The 13,176-nt window shown below is 41.7% G+C and overlaps 1 protein-coding gene across 2 annotated transcripts; it reads right to left on the bottom strand.

Annotated features, from left to right (window-relative positions):
- Positions 1 to 6,304: 6,304 nt before the first annotated feature.
- Positions 6,305 to 10,808, bottom strand: LOC123397540 (protein FAR1-RELATED SEQUENCE 5-like). Of its 2 annotated transcripts, none has more exons than XM_045092068.1 (5): positions 10,541 to 10,808; positions 10,251 to 10,385; positions 9,410 to 9,472; positions 9,064 to 9,126; positions 6,305 to 8,965 (listed from the first exon to the last, which is right to left on the bottom strand). In XM_045092068.1, the coding sequence occupies exons 2-5, from the start codon at positions 10,377 to 10,379 to the stop codon at positions 6,854 to 6,856; spliced, it is 2,367 nt and encodes a 788-aa protein (XP_044948003.1). In that variant the 5' UTR covers positions 10,380 to 10,385; positions 10,541 to 10,808; the 3' UTR covers positions 6,305 to 6,853. The 2 variants fall into 2 exon arrangements, with proteins under 2 accessions (XP_044948003.1, XP_044948002.1); XM_045092067.1 differs by having other exon boundaries at positions 10,251 to 10,472.
- Positions 10,809 to 13,176: the final 2,368 nt, after the last annotated feature.

Genomic DNA, 13,176 nt, shown 5'->3' on the forward strand with positions numbered 1-13,176 from the left:
CACGCCTATGGTCGCTGGATTGGCCATGGCCTCGAGAACCTCCATCGAAGTTGGTCGGATTCCGTCGTAACTCTATCTGGTGCGGGTGCTGGAGAGGAGGTCGGAGATGGAGGTCGCCATCCCCCTGTGTGCTGATGTTGACCAAGGCTATGGCAGAGCTCGTTGGCCTCCCCCACTGTGTTGCCTGTGTTGTGGACGTCCCCCACCTATATTGTTGAGGAAACTCTTTTCTAGAATAGAAAATGGCAAGGTCTTACCACAAAATCATCGGTGACAATCTTGACGAAACGCTTTTTCTAGTCACCCTTGCGGTACAAATACGAGTTCCAAATACCTACCATCGGAAGTATACTACTCTATAGTCAAATCGTCAATAGTCGGAGATGGTACGAGACGCCCCGTGTACCTCTGTGTCGCCTCCCCGAGCGAGGCGACCGGGGCGGCCCCTTCCTCCTCCCGCCGCCAAACCTTTCCTCCCTCCCACCCTTTCACCTTTGTCGTCGGCAGGCGTGGCCGGGCGCTTGCCCACACGGCGCCGTGAGGCCGATGGTGGCGGCCCCCTGCCTTTTCCCATCGCGGTTCCCGGATCTAGCGACGTGCTCCGGTGGCGGTGGTCTTCGGCGGGCGATGCCCGAGGCAGTTCGGGCGGTGGCACGGTGACGGCGCGGACCCTTGGCGGCGGTGGCGGCTGGCGGCGAGGCTTGGCCTGTAGCGTCATGGTAGCCCAGATCTGGGCCCTTAGGGCCTAGATTTCGGTTAGGGTGGGCCGGTTCGGTCTCCGACGGGTCGTCTCCGACTGGTCTAGCACGATACGGGAGATGGGGGTGACGACTCATGTGCTGTGTGTGGTGAAGCACACTCGCAGGGGTTTAACGGGCCCGATCTGGGCCTGACTAGGCAGGGGGTCCAGCATGCCCGGGCGCCTGCGTTCGGTCTGCTACCATATGTGTCGGTGGACGTTGTCCCCTCCCACGCATTTTTGGTACAGCCGGTCCCTGTCTATGGTGGATGTGTCTCAGTCTAGCCGACCTCATTGCGTTTGCTGTGGTGAGACGATGGTGATGTCTGCGTGACTATGGTGGCGCATGTTGGTGGTTGGTTGACATGGTGGAGCTAAGGATTGGTTCCGGGTGGTGGGTGCGAGGGGTCGGGAGAAATCTGTGTCGGATCTGACTGACACCGATGCGGTGACACCTGCGGGCGCCCCTCCCTTCCTGAAGGGCGTCGGATGTACCTCTCCCCCGCTCCCCTCCGTGTGCCAGGAGAAATCCTAGGACTTGTCTGGGCAACAGCGTCGTCGTCATCGCGGTCCTTCTTGAAGGTGTTGCTTGGCACATGACAACCCGATGGCACTGAAGTGTGATGGAATTATACGGTGGGCGCAACAGTTGTGGGACACTACAACTGTCGTTGATCCAGTGTTGCTCGCATTTTTTCTCTTATTTTTCTTTTGTCTTTCTTTTCAACATAATTATGTTGTCTGCTCCAACACCTGCCGTTGATTGTATTGGTTAGTTGCTTTGTATACAAAGCGAGCCGAAAGACCCAAATAACCTTCTTCTTCTACGTCCCCCGTCCCCTCACTCTCTTCCTCCGAGGCCACCGTCTCTTTCCATGGCGAGATAATGCCACCACCGCTCCTGTCGGTTCCTAAAAAAAGGACACTGCCACCACCTAGTCGAATTTCCTGATAACCCTTCGGACCCAAGCGGGGTCAACGCACGTGGAGAGCCTAGTTCCACGGTAGGGCTTCAAGTCGCTCGCCGCCACCTCCACCTGGACCTGGAACCGCAAACCACATCCTCGAAATCTTCTTTCCCGATAGTGACGGAGAAGGATTAGGCTCCGACGGTCGCCGTTGCGGGGTCCCTCTTCCTGAAGGCGAGTGAGGAACCCCTTCCTGAAGGAAACAATTTCTTATTTTTAACGCTATCTTAAATTTATGACACTTTCTTCTCTATCTAACAACGAGTCTAAATTGTATGCCTTTTATGACACTTTTGTCCATTTTAAGCCTAAATGATACCTGAAAGACAATTTTACCCTTCATGTGGTATGTCTGTGTGCGGGGTAGTAGCACACATAACATCAGTACGGAACAGTAGACAGTAGCACACATGGAGCAGCACATACACATGCAGCAGCAGCAACACACACACGTACCAACACACGCGTAGCGCCGTGCACACACACATGCATGCAACACACACAAACGCAACAGTACACACATACGCAGCAGCACATGCAACAGCCAGCAGTACACACACTCACACACGTTGCAGCACATGCAGCAGTAGCACACATGCACGGCATAGCAACACATGCAGAAACACACATGCACACACGTAGCTGCACACAAGCATGCATGCAGCACCACACACACACACAACATAGTAGCACACGTGTGCACACAAACACACAAGCAGCAGCAGCATACACGCGAGCACACAAACATACCATATAAGGGGCAAAAGGACCTTTTTAGATGTCATTTAACTTAAAATGGACAAAAATATTAGAAAAGACATAAAATTTAGACTCATTATTAGATAGGGAAGAAATTATTTAGCGATATCAAATAGGGCATAAAATTTAAGCTCGGAGTTAAATAAGGAACTCTCTCTTCCTGAAGACGGAGGGGGCAGATGGGCCGACACACCAGCGCCTAGAGGCCACATCCTCATATTTTCGTTTATTTATGTTTCCTATTTTGTTTTTTGTTTTTTAATTATGTTTACATTTAAAAAAATTGAATGTATATATTATTAAAAACACTCTATTGAAACGTTTCAATTTTTTTGAATAATTGTTTTTAAAATTTTGAACAACTATTTGAAAACTGTTGAATAGATATTTTAAAAATGTAGAATAAGTATTTTAAAAATGTTGAACAAGTATTTGAATAATGCTGAAAAGTTATTTCAAAACATTTGAACGAGTATTTGAAAATATTGAATAAGAATTAAAAATTTGAACAAGTATTTGAAAATGTTACATAAGTATTATAAAATGTTCAAAAAATATTTGAAAATGTTGAACATGTATCTTGAAATTTTTTGAATAAGTATTATGTTTAAAAAGTATTTGAAAAATGTTAATAAGTACTTGGACAATGTTGAATGTGTATAAAAAATCTTATTAAAAGAATATTTTTGACATGTACAAAAATGTAGAGTGAAAACAAAAACAAACATTAAAAAAACAAGAAAACAAAATAGAAAAAAGGAGAAGAAACAATGGAAAAACCAGGAACAAGTATTGGAAAAATGTTAGATGTGTATTAGAAAAATGTTGCTGATCGTATGTAAAAATGTAGGGTACTCCCTCTTTTCAAGTTTATTGGGCTAAAATTTGAAATCTCATAAGCCAAAGTGAATTGTAAGTGGATGACATAAGTTTTAACTAGTCAATGATATATTTCTCACATATTCGATTTCCAAAGCAATAAGTGTAGCACCCTCCCTCTCATTGAACTTGCATGATGCATGTAAAAAAGATGCATGCATAGCCACTATTTTCTTTTATGTTATCTCCTTGAATTAAATATGACGTGAGATTCAAAGCACTTTAACTCTATTAGACTTAAAATAAGCCTAATATAATGAATATATGAAAATTTTAAAATGCACCATATAAACCGGAAAGAAGTACTAACCAAAAGAACAAAAAAGCCTAAAAATGGAAATAAACAAAAGAAAAAGAAAAAGAAGAAACAAAGTGCGAAAGGGAATGAAAATGAAGAAGAAAACAAAAACGAAAAAAGAAACAAAAACTCAAAGAAAGTTGGCTTGAATCATGTCAAGTACAACGCGCACCTACAACATTTCATTAGCATGACAGGGATCGAACACTTGTTCTCTCCTTTATCCATTTCTTTTCTTACTTTCTGTGTGCGTAAATGGACCGGCTCAATACAAAACGGGGAGAGAAAAAACCTTAAGCGAGAGCAGACCTTCGTAGAAAATGCTATTTGCAGCTCGTTGCGTCAAAATACCGACGCTTCGCACTGACGAGCGACCGTGCAGCGGCGCAACGGTTAAGTGTTCCAATGCTTTCGGTTTTGGAACTTTCTAGAGGTTCCCCACCGTTTTTTTCTGGTTTTATGAAACTTCTAGAAGGTTCTCTGAACTGGTTTTCCGGTTTCCATTTGGTTTTTCTTTTTTTCTTTTTTTTATTTTCTATTTATTATTTTTCTAAAAAAAATCCCTTGTTTTGTAATATTTTTTTCTTCCTTTTTATTTTTTTATTTTTATATCTTTTATTTTTGTCAAGTTTAATTTTTAAAAATGTTCACAGTTTCAGAATTTGTTCAATGTTTTTAAAAAAATATAAGTTGTTCACAATTTGAAAAATGTTCAAGGTTTCAAAATTTGTTCCCAATTGGATAAATGTTTGCGATTTCACGATATGAAAAATGTTCACAATTTTATAATTTTGTTCACGAATTTGAAATGTGTTCGTGATTCCGCATAAGCATCAACATGGGCAATAACATCATCGTAAACATGAGCATCATCATCATTAACATGAGCAGGATCAGCATCAACATGAACCTCTTCCTCTTGAATTACCATGGCTCTATCATTCATCTCCGCTTCATTTGGTGGTTGACTAGAAGAAATGGGGACATACACCTCCACCCTTCCATCATGTATTGTGAGGAGGCATGTCGGTTCAAGTCAATTTGTAGCACAGGAAGCTCGACCTTGGTGGCAAATAATTCAAGTGATTTGTTTTCTGATTCAACTACTTTATCCGTGTACACCTTCCAATGCAATTCGATGATAGGCATACTCTTCAATCGAGACTTCACCCCCACTCCAACATCATACCTTCCAATAATCTTAACTTCGTCATTTTGGGTTAATCAAATTTAAAACACTTCTAACTTTCATAACCACCTCCTCCAAAGTTGGGCTTGAGTTAAAAACCATGGACTCTTCTCCTTCATCGGCATTGCCTTTGTTACATGTCTCCTTATCCAAATAATGTACATTAACGAGTCTATCCATCTAAATACATTGTAAAAAAGGCCAATGATAGGTCGGCAACATAATATCATTAAATTTAAACAACACAAACAACAAAATATCATTGCTTAACACTAACTACTTACTAATGACATTTCCTAACCCTAACTTTAAACCTACAAAAATGCCTAACAATAACTATAGATCGGTGTTACAAACATGATGATTAGGCATACTACACATATACAAGCATAGAAACAACCCTATCATCCCTCAAATCCATTGATTTCACACCAAAATGACCTAAACTAGGTTTGCATACAAGTAAAGAATGACATCAAATGAGATGATTTCAACCAACCAAAGAAAAGAGAGTAAGTGAGGTACCTTGAGTGATGAAATTGGGCTCGAACCACCAAAAACCCCGAGCAATGAAGATGGATTTGATGAAGGCAAGAATGAGGGAGAGAGAGGGCAGACGAGCTCAGCTCGGGAAGAGGGGCATTTGGGAATGAATGGGTGGCTGGTGGAACCCACCAAATCACCCCTCGCTCATTTAACCAGACTAACTACCCTCCCGCCACCCGTTGTGGTGGTAGGCTTGCACTACCGCCATCGGTTGTGGCGGTAGGCTTGCACACCCTACCGCCTCTCCTTGTGATGATAGGCACTTATTCACGTCAGCAGGACAGACGACGCCATCTACGTTAACCGGGTCCCTACCCTACAAGGAGTGGCGGTAGTATGTGCAACCCTATCGTCGCAAGTGGCGATAGAAAAATGATCAGATCCGGAAAAAAAATCACACCTAGAATAACATCCGGCTAAACTTCGAGAAAATGGTCAAAACAGTGAACTTGACCGATAAAGGAGTTGAAGCAGTACTGATAAGGGACAAGCATGGCCATTATCTTCGTCCATCTGAAGGCTCATGCATGCTGTGAGCCGGTTGCTCTGCTGCAAGAATATTCAGGAACCTAATAAACCGAATGCCCACCAGTCAATTAAATATTCGGGAGCAGTAATTTAATCCTTCAAAAAAAATTCTTCTTTTATTATTTTTTTGGTAGTCTTTATAGGGTCCTGCGGGATATTGCTTCCCTAGTTACCCTAAAAGAAAATGGAGATCGTAGCAAATCCCATTCCCCTAAAAAAAAATCCCATTAGGATGCCCCACATGGGAGAGCAAGTGTGCATGTGTGCGTAGCATAGATTTTCCGTGGATTATCTCAGTTGTGTTGGAATTATGTTTAAACACAAAACACGCTTTCAAATAGATGATATCCAGGTCTCAACTGATCCAACTTGGACTTTCACGGAAAAACCAAAAGATATCAGATCTAAGGGCACAAGCTTTCAGAGAAGAGCAAAATGCTGGATCGGACAATTATCTCAGTCATGGCAGCAGTAGGCCAACAGTATTGCGCATTCAACACAAACTGTATTAATCACATGAACTCCTGGGGCAGATAAACTCACCAGCTCTAATCTCTGGCATTTTACTAACAGACATTGCCTAGACGCCATCTAGTTCACTTGGACTCTTATCATTATCTTCGATTCTTATAATTAGCTAAAATAAACATCCTAACTATTCTACTTCATACTGGACATGAGGATCCTCCTAATTCTCTACAGAATCCTGCTGCTGGACATCCTGATTCCCACACCAAAGACACTCCGGTGTTCAACAACAGGTTCACTCAAACTCAAACCTATCAAAACTGGCGAATTCCAAACACGGTAGCAGCGCAAGTCTAGTATCCAGTAGAGGTGGTCAGTTAGTTCAACAAAATGACTTGCATAACAGTAACCCTGCAGTGACGCAGATGCTTCTATTGCCTGCCCCCTTGTCCACAACACAAATATAATTATGTGCAGTATTATTTTTGTGCCGTTGCGAAGTTCTCCTGAATCTTGTCGACTTCAAGCATGAATGCGTCATATTTTGCACCATCGCTACATATTGTTTTGCCAAGGTCAGCCATTTTAGTCATAAAATTTGTGTATCTCATTGTACTGTCCATCTTCTCTGAGCATTTTTCCTTGTACTGTTTCTCCTTCTCTTCTCTGAATTTTTCAGTCCATCTGGGTACTATGTACTGCTCTGGTATTTGATTGATTCCAAACTGTGTGAAAAGTCTGAATATGTGGCAGCACAGTATTCCATCCCTGGTAAACTTTGAGCACTGGCATTTGAATGCATTGGTGGCAGATTCAACCTGCACTTCAAAGTTATTTCGATCAAACTCTGGATTCTCATAGTTGAAAACCTTGTTCAGTCGGTACATAGCCCCTCTTTGGATCTCCTGCACATTGAAAGCGGTAGAGTGGAGAAGTTCTCTTTGTACTTTCAGAAATATTTGCCTTGTGTAAATATTAGCTGCATGCTTTTCTATTGGCTGCAATGAAAAGCATGAAGGTACAGCTCCTGTTTGCAGTCTATCTTCTTCATCTGTTTTAATTATATTCTTATGTATCTCATCATATCTTTCGATGAACTTCTCTATTCTGTCAATAGAAAGCACATAGTCTTTGAATAATAAGTTCATCCCTTCACCACATCCATGTGATTGAACAAATGGATAGAAATCTTGTCTGAAATAAACAGGCACCCAGTTTTTCCTTCTTTGCCACAAGAGTTGTAGGTACTCATTTTGACTTGCGCCGTACCTCTCAATGAGTGCACCCCACCCTTCTTCAAATTCTTTTTCTGTCAGTGAGTTGTCAACCAATCTATCCAGGTCTGCTTTTATGTTGCCACTTTCTGCCATGAAGGCTGAAATATTTTGTTGCGCTTTTTCCAGTACATCCCATTTGCACAACCTGTGCCTTACTTGTGGCATGACCTCTGCAATTGCTTTTGCCAAAGCTTCATCCTGGTTTGTCATAATTGATACTGGCATTTTACCTCCCATTACATGCAAAAGTGTTTCAAACATCCATTTGTAAGTTTCAGCATTCTCATCATGTAACAAGGCACATCCTAACAAGAGGGTTCTCCCATGGTTATTTATTCCAATAATAGGAGCAAACAGCATGTTATGCCTATCTGTGCTATAGGTAGCATCAAACAACAGGGAATCTCCAAAAATCTCATAATCCATCATAGACCTCTCATCAGTCCAGAAAACACTATGAACTATGTTGTCTTCATCAGTTTGCTTCATGCATTGAAAACTTGGATCCTGAAGCTCCTTTTCTTTGAAGTACATCAATGTTTTTCCAACATCTGAGTTCTCTTTTCTATGTTGTTCTGCACATAGTAAATTGGTCCCATCTTTTTTCTTGAATGGTATGCTTCCAAAGCTGCCTCTCATTCTCCTAAAAATCTTCATAACCTTATTTGGAGGTATCCTAGTTCGTTGTAGAACTTTCAGAAATGACCTTTCTTCAGTTGATATGTGTTTGTGGCTCAAGTAGAATTTTGTGAGGGAAGAACTTGGACATAGCGGATGGTTATGCTCATTTCGGACTGTTGTGAATTCCCATTGGCCCTTAACAAGCTTCACTATTACCTTTGCTTGGCAATTTGTCTTCTCTATAGATTTTCTCTTCCGCTTCCTGTGCAGGTCCGGAGTTGCCTTCGATTTACCACTCCTGTTGCATATGAGGTGAAACTTCTTTCTCATGTAATTTGTACCGCGCTTTGCCTCAAAACCTTTTAGGAGAGCATATGTATTATAGAACCTGTGTGCGTCTTCTAGGGTTTGGAATTTCATTCCAGGCTCTGGTTGCTTTGCCATCTCCAATTGCTCAATTTGAGGATAGAAGTATTTTCCGAGTTCACTATCTGAGTCGCTCCCTGAGCTGCTGTCTGAATCAGTTTCACTGCTGGTATTGCTCCTTAGCATTTCGTTGCTTTCCACATTATCATGTAACTGGTTTTCTTCTTCAGCTTGCTGCAGTGGATGGTAAACTGAGTTGGTTAGTTGATCCCGTCCATCTGCCAGTAGTCCGTCTGTATTCTTTTCAATACTATCTGAAGATGGGTCCTGCACTACAATGAATATCTTATGTTAAGCCACTGTGAAATGCCATATTCAGGTATCTAACTTGCGTGACATAATTATGTTTTCCTCGGTTTGTATACCTGATCATTATCACCAGCAGGTTGTAGTGTTCCTTCTGTCATTGATTGTTTGCCAACAGGTTCCTGTGTTAGGTATTAATTTGTTTATATGCCGAAGGATAGGATGACTCACGAAATAGAAAAGTGCCATATATTAATCTACACTACAATAATAACTCTCAGTCAGAATTTTGTCTTCCAGTCAAACAACAGAGACTAATAGTATATATTAATCACTCTAGGTCAGAATCATTACTTCCAGTCAAACAGCACAAAAATTGGTAGACTAACCGCTCTATTTTTCTCAAACAAAATGAAATGCATAACAGCCAGGAAGGTCATAATTATGCTCTTTTTGTCTGCATACCTGGAAATTATCACCGGCTGGTTGCAGTCTTCCTTCTGTCATTGATTGCTTGCCAACAGGTTCCTGTATTAGGTATTTAATCTGTTTAAATGCAGCATGATAGGATGACTCGGGAAATAGAAAAGTGACATATATTAATCTACAAGATACTAATCATTCTCGGTCAGAATTTTGTCTCCCCGTTAAACAACACAAAGACTAATAGATAAATAATTCACCACAAATTCCTTTTTCAATTCAAACAGCAAAAAATGCATAACAGCCATGAAGGGACATATAATTAGTACGTTGACAGACGCACATTCAGTGGTTACTTATTATCTGCAAAGTCCGTTGGTAATCTCCTCTACAAACTTTGCTTTGTTGTTTAATTTAACTGCAACACAGGCAAAAGCCTAGCTTTATTTCTGTCTAAGTCATTGGGCGCATATGGTACCCACAGATAGGCAAAAACCACACACATGAATGTATCCACATACAAACTGAATAATTGGTACCTACTGGGCACTAGGGCCACAGTGCTACAAGATTATAAAGTCACTTCATGTGCATCGCTATGAGATATGAACATTGCCAGCTATGATAAGAAAATCCATGTCGATAGGTAACACCAACACACATCGTAATCGTAGTACTATTCCTGGACTATTTACTTAAGATATGTACCAAATGCATTAAAATTCCTGTAGCCCAACAAGCCCTTACCTAAAAAAAATTGTCTACAACACAAGTAACCATGGCATTTAACATCCTACGAGCTAGCCATCGCACGGGTAAGCCAGTGGTGTTTCGAACCGACGAATGCACCCAAACACCAAACAGATACATGTTCAAGTGATACCTTTCCACTAGGCAACTTTGGTGCAGGGGGACCTTCACCGTCAGCTACATTGCATGCCTCCCTCTGTTCCGTGGAGTTCTCTGCATCTCTTACTTGTGCCTCGTCCAATTCCGTAACCATGTCTCCCATCACAAACTGTAACAGTCCCATCAGGTCAGTTTTCATCTACGAATACATCATGTAACATCAGTAGCAGACTGCATACGAACTGCCGTCTGGTACCTGGATCAAAGCTACGAACACATTATTACAGGGAAAATATATATCAATTGTAGGGTTTTGGGGTACACCTTGTGGGTATCAGCACCAGGGCTCGGCGGTATCCGCCGCCGCGCCGCAGAGGGGGCTAGGCTAGATCCGATTCCCCGACACGAGAGGAGGTTGGCTTGTGGAGCGAGGAGAGCAGGGGTTGGGTCCGAACAGGGAGAGGAAGACACTACCCTTGCTGCGGCGAGATGGGGAAGAGGGCGGAGGAAAGATGTGCGGCGGCCGCCCGCTGGATAGAGGACCGAGATGAACGAGGGGTCTCACTCTCACGCACTGCGCTGCGTCTCTCCTTTGGCCCTTGTGCTATGAGGTGGACGTCCGCCGTTTAACTCGGGACGCACAGTTTCCTTTTCTGGTATACATCAAACCGCCCCCCCCCCCCCCCCCTTTGATGGGTTCATGTATATTCTTCGATATATATAACTGGCGAACGTTCCTTAGGAGGGAACGTACTTGTCATTTTATAAAACAAAAGGGCATTTCCCCCTAAACATGACAATTTTTCCTTACATACATGACAAACCCTAAAAAAATGCATGGCAATTTTACTTATTTTGGCATGGCAATTGGGGCGTTCACTAGCAAATTCTCCCCAGCGAACGTTCGCAAGATAAACATGTTCATTTTCATCCGGCTAAAAACGGTTCTGTTTTAGTTGAATTTTGTGTCTGCATGTTGATTGTCATTTCGTTTTTTAGGCGTATGTTTTTTTTGTTATGAGCCTAAAACTCATGTTAATCCATGTGCACTATCTTTTTGTCTTTTAAAAATGCTTTATTTATTAAAATAAAAAAATACATCATTTATGAGGAGAGGTACTTGAAGGCTCCTCAAACCAGTGAAAAGTCAAAGAAAATCTAGCCAATCTACTTCTTCTTATTATTATTCTTTTTTATTATTATTCTTCTTCTTTTTATTCTTCTTCTTCTTGAACTTTTCTATGGACATGCCTCTCCTTCAATACTAGAGCTGGCTTTGTTATTCTGTTTGCCAATCACTTCCTTCCCATTTGACACATATTCTTCATGTTACAAGAAGGTAGCAATCACATCATCGGGAGTCATCTTCAAGAAAACATACTCATGTCTTATGTGGAAGATCATATCCTCATAGCGTGGAGCATGAGGGATCAACAACTTCTCAACTAGGAGACGAATGGTGATGGTGAATCCATCATTGGACTTGCCACACTCAATAATTTGAAGTTTCACAACATAGGTCTTGAGACGTTCATGGAGCTCTTGAGGTTTCTCATTTATTCCAACACAAAGAAGTGATCTCAATCTTGGCCATTTAATATATTAATAGTTAAAGTGTGGAGGTTCCCGTCTTTGACAACAATAGATATCACATAGTTGCTAAGAATATTAGATATGGAAGTAAATTTGTTTCGCCCCTCGGACAAACCCTTCGTTATCAACATGCATGTGGAACCATTCAGTTGATCATCACAAGCTTCTTGTGGAATTAGGTCGTTGGGGTTGAAGGGACTAAAGCCTTCAACAATAATCCTCCACATTTCCGTAGAGCCTGTGCGCTCTTGGTTTGATCATGCATCCCAAATTTCCAAGTTGATAACTCCCCCTTCTTGTTGTAAAAGATATGATTGCCTTGATATTTTTGCTTTGTTCTTTAGGTGGTAGATATTGGTAGCTCCTACCAAAATCGCTTGTGTTGATCCACAAAGGTAGGGTACTAGTACTAAGAGGGGCAATGAGTCTTGTCACTCATGGTACTTCACTGCTGAAGACGCGTCCTAGACAAATGGTTTTTACACCCTTTTCACGATGAAGATTTAAACTGTCGCCTTGCATGTGTGTGCGATAAGGAAGGTCAATCCCACACGACCCAGAAATCATCGGTGATAGACCTCCGGTCACACACATTCAGTAAAAAGAACGCATGTGCGCTCGGGTGATCCATTGTGAACGATTAGACGGGAAAACCATGTGAGATGTTCTTAGCATCACACAACGGTTCCTAGAAGAAACTGTATGGCATTGGTTGTCCATCACACACGAAGTTTATGTGGAAACTGTTTGTGCAGTGTGTCCTAATGCAAACATTTGACGTGCAGAAGTCGTGTGTGATTGTTCACTGATCCAACACGCGTGTGGCGGTGTCTGAGAAACTGTATGCATTAAAAACCAACAAACAGGCTAATTGGCCATTTATTTATAAGTCGTTTAGTAATCAAATTGACATTTCAAATGAAACACATCATATATTTCATATTCGTATTACGGAAACCAGGATTTCATAACTGAATACATCAGAGTACAACATCAGATAGCTTCAGCACTCAGTTACATCATATAGCTAGCTACTACATTACTCAACAACACCAAATTCCACATGCAACATCTAAAATCTTTGGAAAGTAGCATCATATCGGTAAATAGAAAGATGAATCTCATCTGGAAAACTATTGAATCTGAAGGCGAATATTGAGCCTTCAGTGATGTTGAATGTCCTTGCAACTTTAGGCAAGCGTTTGTGGATGATTGCCCGCCCAACCTTCGCCCTTTTGATGAAGACTTCAATATTATACTATGCATGTTAAATGAACACCTTCTTCGTCTCTTGACCATGCATGTGGTTTGAGAGTTAATCATCGGTGAAATGCTTTGTAAATGACTCAAAACAAATATATGCATAA

Source organism: Hordeum vulgare, chromosome 5H (assembly GCF_904849725.1).
Source record: "Hordeum vulgare subsp. vulgare chromosome 5H, MorexV3_pseudomolecules_assembly, whole genome shotgun sequence".
NCBI lineage: Eukaryota > Viridiplantae > Streptophyta > Magnoliopsida > Poales > Poaceae > Hordeum > Hordeum vulgare.

What these genes read in the sequence shown, in the direction of transcription:
- LOC123397540 (XM_045092067.1), bottom strand. Translation starts at nt 10,415, where the DNA reads ATGAAAACTGACCTGATGGGACTGTTACAGTTTGTGATGGGAGACATG. An exon ending in CAAAGTTGCCTAGTGGAAAG is followed by an intron (nt 9,473 to 10,250) that starts GTATCACTTGAA and finishes TACCTAATACAG; the next exon opens with GAACCTGTTGGCAAGCAATC. An exon ending in CAGCCGGTGATAATTTCCAG is followed by an intron (nt 9,127 to 9,409) that starts GTATGCAGACAA and finishes TACCTAACACAG; the next exon opens with GAACCTGTTGGCAAACAATC.